The sequence below is a fragment of the Nanorana parkeri genome, unplaced genomic scaffold, assembly GCF_000935625.1.
Source record: "Nanorana parkeri isolate BGI_ZX_2015 unplaced genomic scaffold, ASM93562v1 scaffold687, whole genome shotgun sequence".
Taxonomy (NCBI): Eukaryota; Metazoa; Chordata; class Amphibia; order Anura; family Dicroglossidae; genus Nanorana; species Nanorana parkeri.
This window is the reverse complement of record NW_017306955.1, coordinates 703,390-721,110: the sequence shown is the minus strand read 5'-3', so window position 1 is coordinate 721,110 and position 17,721 is coordinate 703,390. Positions and strand designations below refer to the sequence as shown.

At 44.3% G+C, this 17,721-nt stretch overlaps 1 protein-coding gene across 1 annotated transcript in view; it reads left to right on the top strand.

The window, feature by feature from the left end:
• Nucleotides 1–17,721, top strand: part of CTNNA1 (catenin alpha 1) — a 191,059-nt gene that overhangs the window by 107,822 nt on the left and 65,516 nt on the right. Inside the window, exon 10 of the mRNA XM_018563705.1 lies at nucleotides 9,660–9,752. Coding sequence (XP_018419207.1) covers nucleotides 9,660–9,752 — 93 coding nt within the window. The remainder of the gene's footprint in view (nucleotides 1–9,659; nucleotides 9,753–17,721) is intronic.

Genomic DNA, 17,721 nt, shown 5'->3' with positions numbered 1-17,721 from the left:
CCTTTGAAACAATAAGGGATATTCCTTGGTTTTCCATTACTTTTGTTATGGGAATTCACTTGGGCTGTCCGTACAAATCTCAGTTGCGCTAAGAGGTACACTTTCGGCATCAAGGTGCCCCAAGCACAAATAATTCAGTTGCGCTTAAAAGCACGTTGTATCCAGCTATTTTGGATAAGGAAAAGAAGTACTTCGGTAGTGCCAGACAGAGTCAGGCAAGACGCTGATTCAAGATGGAGGCCCAGTGTGCAAGCCCTGCCTTGGCCACGAGCACCTCCGTTTATTAAGAGGCAAAAGGATAACGCCCAGAGGGAGATGGCTTTACAACATCAGCCAATCAGCCCAAAATGTACACTGGCATAACAAAAGAAAAGGGGAGTGCACCAACGTGGATGCCAGAAATTTGCATGACTCACTAGCGTTAATGCACGCAAATGCGCGCACCCTTGTTAAACAAAGAAAACGCGCAGGGAAATTCGTGCCATTAGACTATGATGTGCGGAGTGATGTTCACTGCCCCGATCAGCCACGTGTATGCGCATCCGCCATCTTAGCCAGCATGGACCACCATTCAATACTGCTCAGAATGACCAGTATCTATTAAAGGAGAATTATGAGATGAGTTATTTCCACTCACATCATAGTTCTAGCCGACCTGTGACAATGAGACTGTCACAGTTTGGCTCAGTAGATCGGGAGGTGAGCGAACACATACCGGGTTCGCTCACCTCTCGATCCTGTCACGGCTCTCTGCCGTGACAGGGGGAGGGGCTGGATTCCCCTCTCCCCGCTCCGATCTGCCAGCGCTGACTGGCGGAACGGACGGGGGAGGGGGCGGGTACAGCTGGCTCTGCCTCTAGATAGGCAGAGCCAGCTGTCACTCACGCAGCTTGGCGGATCTCGACGTCTATGTTGGGATCCGCTCCGGCTGCGGCGTCTCAGTATACCGCGAGCTGCAGCTGTAGCTAATGTGCATAGACGTCTGCTGGCAATAAGCCCAGCGCATTGCGTTGATGCTCACAAACCGGCAAAGTGTACATACACTGCGAACAAGTCTCCAAGCCCATAAGAAGGTTTTAATACTGACCGGTTTTACTGCTGGTCCCGATTCAACCCAAGTACGCTGCCAAAGCGTCCCTCGGTTAAATATGACACAGGGAGACAGATGACAAACTAGAGAACACACATCCTAATATAAACATGTCCACATAAGTCTATATAATGAAATTTCCACAACACTTTCTAGATTGTTTTCTTGATCGTACAATTTAGGACACATGGAATTCTTGAATGGATAGATTATGTAGCTGTCTTCAGGAGATTGGACATTGGCATGCAACACTCCCAATGTGTTGTCCTTCCATTTGGCCTGTCCACTGTGCCTCAGGTCTTCACCAGATTGTGTTGGTTCTGCTTCAGTCTCGGGATCACCATAGTGGGGTCTTTGGACAGCCTTTCCAGCAGAGAACAGTCAGTGCAAACTTTTGTCATTCAATATTCATCAGATGATTCTAACCCTGCAGAGCTTTGGATGGGTCCTGAATCTCCGGAAGTCATCGCTGGAACCATCTCATCACTTGGAGTACCTGGGCCTTGGCCACAGCTATGTGCAGGGTCTTCCCATCTCCTTGCTCTCATGCTCAGGCCCTGCAGTCCAGGAGTCTCCGGACTGTTCCCTTTTTCATTAAGGTGCTGAGATTGATGGTGGCCTGTTTAAGACAGTTTCCTATGCTGAATTTCACTCCATGAAGTCTTGGCTCAGCATTCTGGCTGGGTAAAAAAACAAACTCCATTGCTGGACCTCCCCCATTCGCTTGCCCAACATGAGAAACTTTGCCCTAGCATGGAATTGGGAAAGTAGTTCCTCACAATGGTCTGGAAGGTGCTCACAATGGATGCCAGCCTTCAAGGGACCTAGTCAACAGAGGAATCTAGTCTCCTGATCAACATCCTGGGCAATTTGGTTGTCCCTTCAACTTTGGAACGTCGAGTTGCAAATATTGGGAAAATCGAGGCCAGTTTCCATAAAGGAAGTGACCTCTGACCAATAGGCTCTAATGATAAGGCATGTCCAAAAACAGTGCAGGAAGTCGGCCTCCCGTCCGCATCGCTTAAAACAATGCGAGGCGGAGGCCGAGTCTATGAAGTAGAGCGGGGGTGTAGTATGCCTGGTAGAAGAATTTCATTTGGCATCCGGGATGATCAACCGCCACCTCTGTTTGCGACTGTCGAACCTACCGGACCCATAGGACATAAGTTCCCCATAATAAGTAGAGATCAATTTGACTGAGTCTTCTCTGCGCAGCAGCCCCTCCAGGGATGACTGAGTAGGTGTAAACGCGGTCGACCCAAATTGGGTGCGAATCGCATGTAGGAGCTGGAAGTAGGCAAAGAAAGAAATGGGGAGAGGTTCAACTCCCTCCTGAGCTGCGGAAAATCAGGCATCGCCCCATTCTGAAATAGGAGTGACAAAGATTTAATGCCCCTAGAGGACCAGAAAGCGGCCGATGGCAGGCGCTGCAGCTCTGGGAAGGCAGGGTTACCCCATAAGGGGGAATGAGGAGAATGACACCATTGGGATAGTGAAAATCGATTAATAACATATCTGAGGATACGGACAGTCACAGAAATCATGCCTGCCCCCTGGATCTTCTGGTTGTGAGTGACCCCCTATATACAACATTTTGAAGGGATTCAAAGGATTTTAGTATGGCTGCTTCGGTAGCCGTGCAGGCATTGCCAATCTGGGGGACCAGTCATGAACCACCACTAGTTGGGAAGCAAGGTAATACATATGAAAGGCCAGGCCCGCCATCGAACGAGGGAGCTGCAGCACCTCCAGGGCCACCCTAGGGGTACGACCCCTCCACAAGAATACAGTGCAGATGGAATTAATTTTACGGAAATACCTTTTTGGGACATAGCAAGGCGCATTCGCCAGGATATATAGCAATTTGGGGAGGAAGTTCATCTTAATGATATTGACTCTTCCATTAAGATCCAGTGGCAGGTCCATCCACTGTTTAGTCTTCAAATGGAGAGAGTCAATAGTTGGTGACAAATTATTAGCAATATAGGAGGAAAGAGGCAGCTGGACTCTAACACCCAAATATTTAAAGTCATTTGCAACCCTCAGTGTGGACATGGGGTTAATATTCGCCACTGTAACGTCGTCCAGAGGAAAAAGAACGGACTTGTCCCAGTTGACCTTGAACCCCGAGAAGGTTCCAAACAGGTCCAGTAGCTGTAGGAGGTGACACAGGGAGTCATTCGGATCGGACAGATAAATCAGCGTATCATCAGTGTATTGAGAGATTCGCTCCTCCAAGTCTCGTATTCTCAAGCCACGTATATAGACAGATTCCTGTATCATAATCGCCAGAGGCTCAATTGCTAGGGCAAAGAGGATAGGGGAGAGGGGACAGCCCTGTCTTGTTCCCCGGAAGATAGCAAACGGGTCCGACACTTCCCTATTGATGCGCAATCTGGCCACTGGGGTGTTATACAGAATCTCTATCCAACGGATCATGCGGGAGCCGAATCCATACACTTCTAGTATTTTAAGTAGATATGGCCACTCGACACTGTCGAAGGCTTTTTGTGTATCCAGGGAAATGAATGCTCTACCTTCAGTCGTGGGGTGAAAGTATTGGAGGTTGGTGAAAAGGCTACGTATATTCATCCTAGTGGAGCGGCCCGGCATAAAACCCGCCTGATCACTGCCAATAAGGCACAGAATATGTTTATTTATGCGTATTGCTAGAATTTTGGCTAGGATTTTGGCATCAACATTAATCAAAGAGATAGGCCGGTATGAATCACACTTAGCCGGGTCCTTACCCGGTTTTAAAATTAGGACTATAAGCTTCTCTCATGGACGGGGGGAGTATACCTAAATCAAATGCCTCATTGTAAGTGTCCAGCATATGTGGCCCCAGTTCCTCCATATAGGAGGCGTACCACTCTACAGGGAACCCGTCAAGGCCTGGGGTCTTTTTAGTAGGAAACTGGGAAACCGCCAACTCAATCTCCTCAGTAGTGAGCGGCTGGTCCAGCTCCTCTCTAGCTTGAGGGGGAAGGCAGGGAAGGGAGATCTGGGACAGATATTCCCCCAGCTCCACTTCCGTGTATTGGGCCGTGGAGGAGTATAAATCTCTATAGAAGGACATAAACGCTTCCATTATACCCCGGGTATCGGTGACCATTGTCCCTGAGGACAAAATAATGCGCGCAATAGAAGTAGGGTTGAAGTCAGGTTTGGTAAAGTATGCCAATAGTCTACCCGCCTTGTTCCCAAACTCAAAGATCTTTTGTTGAGTATGCAGCATTTTTGTTTTGGTTCGTTCCAGTTGGAACAGATCATGTTTGCGTTTCTTCCCCATCCAATCACTATAGTTTGAGGGAGTTGTGTCCAAAACATAGGTGTCCTCAGCCTCTCCCATATCACCCTCCAGAGCAACCTCCCCCTTGAGTTTACGGACTGCCCCAGTAGCAGCCATGAAGGCTCCTCTGAGCGTGGGTTTAAAGGCTTCCCATTTAAGAGAAGAGGAGTTCACAGGGGCATTGTCACTTCATTAGTGGCCTATAGCCTGGGAGCAAGCAGTCTCCACAGAGGGATCAGAAAGCCAGTGGGAGTTCATTCTCCACACTCTGGTAGAGAAGGAATGTCCCCAACTGAGCTCCACTAACAAGGGAGCATGGTCCAAGATCCCTCGTGGCAGAAAGCGCACCCCGGTGACCCATGGAAAGATTGTCGGGGTCACAAACGCCAAGTTTATCCTGGATAGCGTCTTATGTGTAGCAGAGTGGCATGAGTAGGCCCTAGTGTCTGGCCATTTCCATCTCCACACATCAAGAAGACCAATTCCCTGGATCCAGTCTGTGAATCTAATATTAGGTCGCCCCCCTACCACCATGCGGTCCAGTAGGGGATTCGGGGCCAGGTTGAAATCACCCATAATCATTAGGGGGGCAGTAGGCATGGACAAGGCAGCAGTAGTGACGGTATGGAGAATGTCCACATCCGCGAGGCCAGCGTCAGGAGAGTCCCATCTATGGTCATGTGGAGGATAACATATCTACTAAGTGGGTCGGTTTTAACCTGAAGAACAGCAGCATTAAGTGATTTGGCCAACAGAATAGACACCCCCCGCGAATATGATGAATATACAGCATTAAAGGCATTGGCTACCCAGTGCTTTTTCAGTGCCAGTACCCTAGAGCCCAACAAGTGGGTCTCCTGCAGACATATCACATGCGGCTTGAGTTTAAATAGAAAATCAAACACTAGGGAACGCTTGAGGTTGGAATTCAAACCCCGAACGTTCCATGATATAAATTTATACACCATCAGAGAACAGGCAAAGCGTCAGGCTGACTAGGAGATGAACCTGTGAAGTTAAGAAGTGTAACCTTACAAACCAGTGTGGACTGCAGAGAGGCATAGTATACGAACAGTAAAATACAACAACAGTCATCCCAACGTAAACTACTATTCGAAATCCCACCCCGCTTGTTAACCCAACTCTAACAAGCCTATGTCCCTTAACTAAACACGAACACTAACATACTAGTGCAAGTACAATGCACAAGAGGCTGGGGGTGCAGCCACTCAAGGCAGGACCCGATCCAAGCACATTCCACTCCCAATTCTAATAATATAACTTGTTGACGGTCCCCCTTAATGTGAGGGGGTAGTTCAGCATAGCCTAGTTCAGGAACAACAACCCACGGTCTATGATCAGAACAGTCTGACTGTGTAGTGACCGGAAAAAATACTGAGTCAGGATACAGGTTCACAGGAAGATGCCGAGCACCAAAGGCAGCAACATAGCTGTACAGGTGGTAGTCAGCTCCAAGACTGCGGGTAATGTGGTACGTCCGACAGGTGGAAGGGCATTCCAAAGGGCAGATCAACAATCCTCGTTATGGCGGCGTCTCCTCTGCGGGAGGCCTTTGCCATCCAGCCACTCCGAGGCTTCGGTGGGTGAGGAAAAGAGTTGTACTTTACCCTCTCTTCTCACTTTGAGTTTAGCAGGATAAAGCATGGCATACGCTACTCCCTCCTGGCGTAACCGCTTTTTGACCTCCAGAAAGGAGGACCTCTGGCGCTGCAATTCAGCGCAAAAGTCAGGGAAAATAAAGACCCGGTTTCCATTGTAGGTAAGTTCCCCAGCAATCCGTGAGGCACGGAGGATCGCCACCTTATCCCTGAAGTTGAGGATTCTGGCAATAGGCCTGGGAGTGGAGCCAGGGGGTGGCATGGAGGGCGGTGTGCCCGCTCGACAAAGGAGGTATAGGAAGGGATGAAATCGACAAACATCTCACTCAGCCAGTCTTGGATAAATGTTTCAGGATGTTGGCCTTCCGACCGCTCAGGAAATCCAACAAAGCGGAGATTATTACGCCTGGAGCGGTTCTCCAGGTTGTCCATCTTGGCTCTACAGGCCGCAAGCTCCCTCTGCAAACCAGTAGTATCCCTGGATAGGGGGGCCACCGCATCCTCCAGGATATTAATGCGGCCCTCTGTTCAGTGACTCTGTCACGCAGGCCCTGTACATATGGATTTAGTAGGGAAAGGTCTACATGGACCCCCTCAATCTGTGATGCCAGGGAGGTTTTACAGTCCCTAATGGCCTCCATTAATTGCAGGAGAGTGGGTTCAGCAGGGGTCTGCGCTTTTGCAGGGACAAGCTCCCCTCCCCTCCCCTCAGTGGTCCCTGGGGCATCCCGGGGGGATTGTAAGGATTTACCCCTCTGTCCCACCTGGCTCGTCAGTGTAGATCCTCCCTGAGGAGCCCCCTTACTTGAGGATGGAGCCGGATTCGTCCTCGTGGAGGAGCGGGAGGCCGCATGTCCGCCGCCATCTTGCCTCTGGAAACGGGCCAGCTTTGCGGCCGCGGAGACATCCTTCTGGTCTCTGATTTTTACCATGGCTGTTGCCGGGGTGGGGTCGGGAGAAAGAGCGGAGGGAGCCCGGGTGCTGTGCACGCCTAGGGAACAGTCAGGATGGAGAGAGGATTCGATCGGGACCGGAGCTGCTGTGATCAGCGTCCGTCCATGTACGCCGATGGCCACGCCCCCACAGCTGTGTCTTTTAATCAACCCTGAGTGAGTCACCAGAAATCATGCAGCTCAAAGAGAAGTGGACCATAACCTGACTTTGGCTGAACTTCATGTGCAGACCCTGTCTATCGTGCACATCCCACACGTGGAAAATTGTCGGTCAACATTTGGATCCCAGATTCCAGATTTGGATTCCTTACATTACCCTGGAACTGTTCAGGACTTTTTCTTGAGTGGGTAATGCTGGACATGGACTCCCTGGCATCCAGGTTTAACAACAAGCTGGACAGGTTTGTCACCAGGACCAAGGATTTGCAAGCCTGAGCTGTGAATGCATTGGTGACTCTGTGTGACCAATTTGGTCTGTAAGTCTTTTATCCCCTAAAACTCTACCCTTGACTCATTCCAGGATTGAGATGGAGGGCATTCCAGTTGTCTTTATTGCTCCTAACTGGCCCAGGAGACTGTGGTAGTGGACGTGGTCAAACACCTGGCAGAGTTTCCAAGGGCACTTCCAGATCAGCCAGACCTACTGCCCCAGGGACTTCCACCCTCCTTCTCAGGCACTGGGTTTAATGGCCTTGAAACCCAGATCTTAAAGAGGACCTTCACCCTTATTTTTAAAATGACAACAAAGGCACCTTTTAAAAAAGTTTTGTAATGACAATGTAAAACAAATACTTGAAGATAATTGCAGGCTTTTTATTCTTTGCATATCTTATTTTTATTTTCCTCCCTATTCTCAAATTAGTCCCTGTCAGGTGGGAGATGTGATGGTGGACTTGGTCCCAAAAGCAGCGTATTTTAGGGCGGTGCCAAAAGATGTGTAGAGGAAAGCCTCTGTCATGTTTACACCTCCAGCACAAAGGAGACACCTGAGGCCAAAACGTATGTAGCAAAGTTGGAGTCCCATACCATCGAGTCATCATTTTATAACCAGATTCCTGGATTCTGCTAAAGATAGAGGTTCTGTGAATCACTGGTGCAGTGATCCAGCGCTGACTCCGGTCTCTTCCTGTCCCATGCATTAACTTATCCTGTGTCTCTCCTTTTCTCCTGGACGAAGATCTGTACTGCGCATGCGCCCGCCCCATCATCCTTTTGCTGCCCCCAAGAATCTTCAGATCTTTGGTCGGGAGCACCTGGCGGAGACACAGGTAAGTTTTTTAACCCTTTTGTAAACGTTTTTGTTTTAAATGTTTTTGCATATATCTACTGATTGCTAGCAGTAGATACATGCAATTATCCTTTAACATTAAAGATCCTTTAATATTAAAGATGCCAGCACCTCAGACAGTGTGGCAAAACAAGTTTTTGGAGACATTCTATTTTCCAATCAGAGAGTGGAAACAAATGGACGTTTTTTTTTTTTCTATTCTGTAATGCTTCTCCCTGTGTTCTATTTTTTTCCCTAGGAAGTTGGTGAAGAAGTAGATGGCAACAGAGTTGTAGTTTAAACGTGTTTTTAAAATATTTTAAGTAATCCTCAGCTTTAGGAAAGCTTCTTCATGCGGGTACAGCTGGCTCTGTCTCTAGGTAGGCAGAGCCAGCTGTCACTTACGCAGCTGGGCGGATCCAGACATAATTGTCGGGATCCGCTTCAGCTGCGGCGTCTCAGTATACCGCGAGCTGTAGCTCACGGTATACTGTGGCATCTCGGTATACTGCGAGCTGTAGCTTGCGGTATACTGAGATTAGGGTGACAGGAGGATGCTAGTTTGTGTCCCCCCGTTACCCTAAGGAGAACTATGGGAAAAAGCCCTAACCCCATAGTTCTCCTTTAAAGGCTGTTTTCTTTAGAAAGCAGCTAGAGCAGAAAAGCTCATGCTCCCTATTAGAGAGCTGTAGCTCTGACTTGACAGGGGGCATTTTGGACTACTGCAGAGAGAGCACTGCTTGCACACTGATTGTATGGTCCTTCTCTGCAGCATACTGCCTGGGGACAGGTTTTTCTGTGTGTACTGCAGCTTTTAAAGGAAACTAACTGTAAGACTGTATGCCGAAACTTGAGTTGGGCTTTAACTACAATGCTTATGTGCCTAAGACGCTATAGGTTTCCTTACAGCATGTGAGAAGACCCTTGGGATTCAAGGCAGCAGCATTGTTACTACTGGGGAAAAAAACCCATTTGCGCATGTGGAGTGCATCAGAGAGATGCAGTTGGAATTTCAGTTCAGCAAAAACACTTTTGATGCAATACTCATCACCTCTCTGGTGCTGTCCCTCACGGTAATTCATTTCTGCCACTGGATTTTCTTAGTCTTCAGGGTTAAATGACACCCAGCATCATTCAACCTGGAATGCTGAGGACATCCTGTGAGTGCAGGACATCATGGGCTAGCCTACTAAGGAAGTATCACTATGGCACCCGGCACTTACATGCAATGAGTGGTGCTGATATAACATCAGTGGCACTCTTAATTATTGATGACTGTCCAGCGATGTAGAATAGAAAGTTGCATCAGGTAGTCAGCATGACCACAACTTAAAGACTGGTTTACAAAACTCACAAAATGCACTCAAGGGGGCGGGCGACTCTGGGGAGCATACCCCTTGTCGATCTTTAAAATCTTCACTGATTTTTCTGTTTTTAGGTGGCCAATTTGGCATGCTCAATATCCAATAATGAGGAAGGTGTGAAACTTGTCCGCATATCGGCAAGCCAGCTGGAAGCCCTATGCCCTCAGGTACTATTGACGTTGTATATGTCTTAATGTTTAAACTTCAACAGAAACCTGAACATGCTTATTTGATATAACATAGAATTTTTGTGTTCTAAATGTCCCTAGTTCTTTTTAGCTGTGTTGTGCTGTATTTAGTTGCATAAGATGTGTCTGCATGCCATTTTGTAAGTCTTTCCTCTGCTTTTCTCCTCCAACATTCCAAAAATCTAATGGTAGATTAACCTTCAGTGAGAGCAATCATTTTAGGGCCATCAATCACTGATAACACTAAACTGATGAGCGGTAACAGCTTTTAAAGCGTCGCCTATGGCCAATTTTGGGTATTATCGTTTTTTGAGGTTTCGCGCGCGCACGCAATTTTAAGGCTTGACATGTTTAGTGTCTTTTTACCCGACGTGACCCCATCTTTTATATTTTACCAAAAAATTGGGTAATAATAAATGTTTTATCATTTAATATAGGGGAAACTGTTTTTTTTTTTAAATTTCGGTAATTTTTCCTTAATATAGTAAAAAAATAAAACCCCCAGTGGTGAATAAATACCACCAAAAGAAAGCTCTATCTGTCCCCAAAAAAGGGTATAAAATTCATTTCAGTACAGCGCTGCATGACGGAATAAATGTCAGTTAAAGTACCGCAGCGCTGAATACTGAAAAATGGCCTGGATGGGAAGGGGGTTTAACACCGCGGATGTCAACTGGTTAAGTAACATTCACCTACATTTTGCTTTGCTGGATGTCTATACATTTTGCGGGTTAATCAGATTGTAAGCCCTTTTGGGAGCAGGAAAAAAATGTAAACAGTCACTACACATGTTGTGAAATTTGTCAGCAATATATGAACATACTTTCACATTCTGTTCTTTATTATTACAATGGCATTTATTGCTGTCATGTGGAGTGCTGGTATATTTTTAGGCAATAAACTTCTAAAAAACTTAGACGTTATGCCAGTTAGTTAACTTAGAAGCGTGTCAGTTATTTAAATCAATTCCTGGATTTTCTAAGATCTTAAGAAGCAGTCATGAATCTCACTATCCTACAGTTTCATTTTATTTTGCGCAGAGGAAGCAAGAGCATGGATCTTGCTTCCTCTGGATGAATGGATGGAAAAAAAACAATTGGGCGGAGCTAGCAGGGACAGCTAGCTCCGGCCAACTGTTTCCTATTGGCCGGCAACTGCTAGAGTCTTCTAGCAGGTCTGGGCCAATGAATAACTGGGCGGAGCTCCCAGTTATTGTTTAATGACAGTTCAGCATCCCTAGGTCATTTTAGGGTGCTGATCTGTCATTACAACTGGGCTGAGCCAGCTGTGAGATCACGGCTGGCTCCGCCCAGCTGTCATTTGCAGGGCGAATGGCCAGCCTTTGGCAGGCCGTTCACCCCGCTTTGGATGTCACTTCGGCTCAGTCAAGCCGAAGCATATGCCTTCGGCTCGGCTGCTGTACGGGCTATACTGAATAGCCCATACAGCAGCCCTTCGGTTCGACTGAACCGAAGAGAGCCAAAAGATCAGCCGACGCGACGGCTGGATCCTTCGGCTCCTTCGTGAATAACCCCCTTAGTCTCTAAGATTATATTGTATAGCCCTATAGTATGTTAAGCTCTTCAAGAAGTTTCTGCTTTGCTTAACCTTCTAGCCGTGTATCTTCTCAGGGTACAAATAACAGTTCAGGGTACAAATAACCTAAAATGGGTTTGATATAATAAAGTATTGTAGCTGTCATAACAAAATATGCTGTTCCCCTGAATTTTGTCAGCAGAGATCTTTTTTTTTTTTTTAAACTTTAATACTTTGTTATGTAATGTAGATTTAAAATCAACATTTTTACCCCAACAAATACATATTAAAACGACATAACAAAAAAAACAGATGACAGTATACAATTCCTCATCGTACCAATTTACATAAGCTACATTTCTTCTCAGAATACCATTATCAGATGGATCAGATATTATAAACGAACTCCCATACTATATTCAATCCACTTATCCCACATTTTCACATATTTATCCATGCTACCTCTATGTTTAAACACAATTCCCTCAAATCCAACCACTCTATTTAATTTTTTCTTCCAATCCTGCACGTTGGGAGGCTTTGTTGAGATCCACCTAGAGGCTATACTGCACAGAGCAACAAAGCGTGCCCTAGTAATGGCCACCACCTTTATAGTACTCCACCTTTAGGGGGAAAAAATACATATCATTGGATTATTATAAATATGAACTCCAACAGCTATATTTATTATGTCCACTATTTCCTGCCAGTATCGTTTCAGCTTCGGACAGCTCCACAGCAGATGTATCAACGAGCCAGGTTCAAACCCACATTTTGGGCATTTAGAGTCCTATCTTATATAGGAATTCAGGGGTCCGATATGTTCTATGTACAATATAGAGCTGTGTTAATTTATGTGATGCAGAAGGTAAGGCTAATTGGATTGAGAGCACCGCCTCCCTCCATAGGGAATCCTCTAATGGGCCCACATAAAGTTCCCAACCCACTTTACATTTCATAGGTGATTTATACAGAGCCCCAGGTAATAAGCTTGACTACATTTTTTAAATCAACCCTCTTGTCATAGTTTGTTAAAGAGTTTAACCAACCTGGCCAACCTGGGAACTATAGGCCGGTCAGTCTAACATCGGTAGTTTGTAAAATGCTAGAGGGCATAATAAAGGATTATCTGGTAGAATTTGTTCAGGAAAACGGGATAGTTAATGACAATCAGCACGGGTTCAGGAAAGACCGTTCCTGCCTAACTAACTTGCTAACTTTTTATGAGGTTGTGCGAAGGGGGTTCTTCACAGTAAGATCAGTTAGGGTCTGGAACTCACTGCCACAGGCGGTGATTTCAGCAAATAATGTGGAATTGTTCAAGAAACTTTTGGACGATTTCTTAAGGGACCGTAATATACAGGGGTACGGGTACTCCTAGAATGAGATCCTAATAGGTTGGACTTGATGGACTAATGTCTTTATTCAACCTCAAATACTATGTAACTATGTAACTATGTTTATCTATACCCATATTTATACTAATACAAACCTCTCGACCACCTGGATGTACCGTGAGCGCATGCCTTAATTGTAAATATTTATCAAATTGGGCATTTGGTAATTAATAAATTGCTTGTAATTGTTGGAAAAAACATGACACCCCATGATCATATATTTGTACCAATGTCAGAATCCCCATTTTCTTGGAGTTTGTTTACCTAATATAATTCCCTATTATCCCATATTGGAGTGTATTTTGTAAATTCGAGAATACCCAATAACCATTTAGTTGATTTATATTTTTTACAAATTAATCTTTATAGGAGTAGAGCTGAAAACTCCAAATATAAAGTTGTCTCAATGTTCATAAGGGAATCTTTGTTTTGAAGCAGATATTTAATGATATATGACCCTATCTTCTGCCCTGATTCCATCCCGCCAAATGTCTTAGTTGTGTGGCTAAAAACATTATCCATGGATTAGGAAGTGCCATACCCCCAGTCCCTTTAGGGTATTGCAAGGTTTCTAATTTTATCCGTGCTTGTTTCTTTATCAACTCCCTAAACACTGTATGTATCCTCCTAAATATAGTTTGGGAGATCCAACATGGAGAATTATACAGTATATAGGAGAGTTGGGGCATCCAAATCATTTTAATAAGATTTAATCTGCCAACCGGCGAGAGAGTGAGTTTACACCATACATTACATTGTTTCTGACATTTCTGTAGAATTGATATCAAATTGTCTTCCACATATACCTCAACATTTACTCTGATCCTAACACCCAAATAGAGAAGTGAATCTACTACTTGTATATGCTGTATCTGTGCCGACAATGGACACGGAAGAAGGTCAATTGGAGGTAACATGGATTTGTCCCAGTTCACACATAGCCCTGAGAATCTACCAAAATCCAGGAGTAAAGACATCACTTCTATTAAGGAATAATTAGTATCTGCTAAAAAAAAAAAACAGTGTATCATCTGCATATAATAGTATATTTTCCTCCTCCTGTACCCCGCTTAAGTCTTATCTGATTTTCTTAAATTAGCGAACGGTTCTATCGCCAATGCAAATATAAGGGGAGACAGGGGACACCCCCATCTAGTTCCCCTTGTCAATTTAAAGGCCGGTGATAAAGCTTTATTTACTTTAATTTTTGCTGAGGGATTAGCATATAATAATTGTATATATGAAATATACCGGGGACCAAATCCAAATGCCCTTTATACTGCCCATAGTCCCACTCTACACTATCAAAAGCTTTAGCAATATCTAGGGATAAAACTCTATTCCCCATTATTTCGGAAGGACCTTGCAAATTTACATATACCCTTCGCACATTATCTGCCTTGATTTATTAGGCATAAATCCACTCTGATCCAGGTTTATTATCTTCTAAATAGCTTTAGAGGACTTTCGCCAAAATCTTAACATCAACTCCCAGCAGCGATATGTGCCTATATGACTCATAACGCATCTTTCCCCTTCTTTTGTAAAACTATTATTGCAGCCATATACATTGACTCCGGTAATCTTCCCATTTCTAAAGCTTCCTCAAAAGTTTGTAATAACACAGGAAGCAAGATAGGGGCATATTTCTTATATATCTCTATTGGTAGACTAGAGCTGCAACAGTTAATCGATTTAGTCAATTAAAATCGACGATTGAAAACGTTGCCAACGTTTTCGATCGTCGATTCGTTGGCTATCGATTGATTTGCCTGTTCGGGGCTCCACACGTGGCCTGAAGCACACGTCACACGCTGTTCCTGTCCCGCTGCGCCCGCAGGACACATAAGCCACGCCCACCGCACGCTGCTCCCGCCATGCCCACAGGACGCATAAGCCACGCCCACCGCACGCTGAAGCCGTGCACGCCGCTGCTCTCCTCCGTGAGCTCCCTCACTCGCCGATGGTATGTCGGGACTACAAATGTAGCTGCCTAATTACAGTTAAAGAATGTGCAAAGGAAGAGAAACAATGTTGATTGACTTTATAATTGCCAAAGAGATGGGAAAAGCCAGAAATTGTGCCCAGGCTATTATACCACCAGAGTCTGTAAGGGATGCAAAACTGCAATTTTAGAAATTCCACATTGAAGACTTTTACTCAAAAGTATTATTTTTTACCCTGATTGATTGAATTTTAAATGGATAGCCAGAGAGTAAAAGTATACTCATGTTAGAAGTAGAGCTGCAACAATTATTCGATTAAGTCGATAAAAATCGACGATGGAAAACGCTGTCAACGTTTTCCATCGTCGATTCGTCGGCTAAAATTCAAATTTCCCGCTCACGCCCGCGTCGGTTAAGCCGCTCGCACCTACGCTGGTATACCGCTCACGCAACGCCGCTTACGCCACGCCCATGCTGAGGACATGTGTCTGGCCCTCTCCTCCCGGTGAGCTTCCCGACTCGCCGCTGCCCGCTTTTTTTTACTTCCACCGCGCCAAGCTTGCTCCCGTGATGTACTACAATCTCAATAGAAACTAGTAGTCCATCACTGGAGCTTTTTTTTTTTTTTATCCGATTAATCGAACTTAATAATCGGCTAACTAATCGATTATGAAAATAATCGTTAGTTGCAGCCCTATGGTAGACCATCCAAGTTTGGGGCTTTCCCATTTGGAATGCTAACCACCGCTGCTTCCAACTCTTGGATAGTAAGAGGAGTCTCAAAACTATCTTTATCAACCTGAGATAGCGTATTAAATTGAATATTTCCTATAAATCTCACTAGATCTTCACTACTATATGTTGCCCTAGCAGTATAAACCCTTTCGTAATACTGTTTAAAGATTGAAATAATTTTATCGGACTCACTGCACAGTTGGTCATCCATATCCTTCAACATATTTACAAATGGTACTTGTTCTTGCGCCCTCACCAACTGTGCCAACAGTCTTCCAGTATTCTCCCCTTCCCAGTATTTCTGATTGCTAAAAAATAATTTATTCCTAGCTTTCTTACTTTCAATATGCATCAGTTGTTCTTGTGCTGCAGTCCAGTCATTGCAAACCTTTTTCGTTGGTATTTAACACAAACTGTTTCTCTCTCTAAACAAGTTACTTCTTTACATGCCTCTTCCTCCTCCCTATTCCATTGCCTCCTAGTCCTATTAATCTGCTGACATAAACATCCCCCCATATATGCTTTTAAAGAATCCCATACATTCCCATGTGGTGCAGATTTATTATTTGTGCTCAAAACAATAATATCTCACTTTCTAATTTCTCCTGTTCTGACAATATAGTTAGCCATCCCGGATTTAATTTGCAAGGTAGCTTAAACCTTCCCCCAGTTTCAATTATAGTAATTATTGGTGAGTGATCTAGGTTGTATCTCAACCAATTTAATTAGTGGCATTACATCAACCAAACATAGGATTAAATCTATTCTAGATAATGTGTTATGTGTCTTCGAAAAACATGTATATTGGTGTTCCTTTGGGTGCAACATCCGCCACACATCCCTAACCCAATTTCTTTGCAAAAATGATAAAGGTATTTTTAGTGGAATCTAAGTGTTTACTTCCCGGGAATTTATCTAGTGCCATATTCATATAACTATTTAAATCCCCCATCACAATAACATAGGCAATTTATCCTTAATAAATATCAACTTCCGGAGGACTTCTTTGGAGTAGGGAGGATGAATATATATATTTACCAGCATGCATTCCACATCATAAATTTCTACCCTCTTTATTACACAATACTTGTATACACAAAAAAGCTTTACATTTACAGACTAATATTGATACACCTCTAGAGTAGGCAGAGTAACATGCATGGGCTGTATATTGCATAAATTTGCGCTCCAGCCATCCGTCATGATCTCCCTTCATATGCGTTTCCTGTAGGCAAATAATTGACGTTTGAGACGTAATGCTGGATAGTATCGCACATCGCTTTGTCTTGTTCCTCAGACCCCTAACATTCCAAGATATTATTGATTTTTTTTTTTTGCTTATCCATTAACATTTAGTTTTTATATCCAGAACATACTACTATATAATGCGGTTTCCTTCTGTCCAACCATTGGGCATGCCCTTCCAATATGGTAAGTAAAAATTTGGTACTATGAGAAGGAAAAAAAAAATTGTAACAAGAAAAACCACAAACCAACTACACTAAACTCCAACATAAGTATACTCCACACAGGAGCCAAATAGGGGATTAGAAGCATTTTCTTCATCCATACATTAATCTTACAGTCCAGGTCTCAGCTTGGTGTATTTAATACTTTAATACTAAATATCCTCAAGACCACTAGTGCTCCTCAAAACTTCAGACCTCTTATACCACTCTCAGGATATTTGTCCAACCAAGCCGAGACTGCTAAAGGAGATTTTTAGTAATTAGTAATTATATTCATCTACATTCATGACTCTCGCACATGCAATAGATATGAGCCTTACGGAGGATTGTCTCCTTATCTCTATTGTTAGCCAATCTAATCAGCATAGTCCTTGGTGAGTTCCCATGTACATGAGTGTGTGCAGGTATTCTATACACTCCCTCAATCATAAACATAGGAGAAAGATATTATTGTCTCTAATATCAATTTTTCCATAAACGCCACTGGATTTAACCCCTCGGTTTGTTCTGGTATTCCCACCATTCTGATATTGCGTCTTGCTCTGTTTTCCAGTTCTTCAACTTTACGGGAATTAACATTACCTTTTTGCAAAGCCATTTTAAGAGAGATAGAGAGATTTGCATCCTCCAACTTATTAATTCTGTCCTCTGCCTCCGTCAGACTCTCTCTATTCTTTTGCATGTCTTGTCTGAGAAAAGATGTATCCGCATAGCTTGTATTTGCTCTGCCATGGATGCCAAAGTCACATTACAGGCTTGTACTGCCAACAACACATCTTTAAGAGTGGGGTCACCTGGGGCATCCGGATTTGGAAAAAGTAACTGTCCATTAGATCTATCCAAAGTCCCCCCTGTGCCCCCCCCC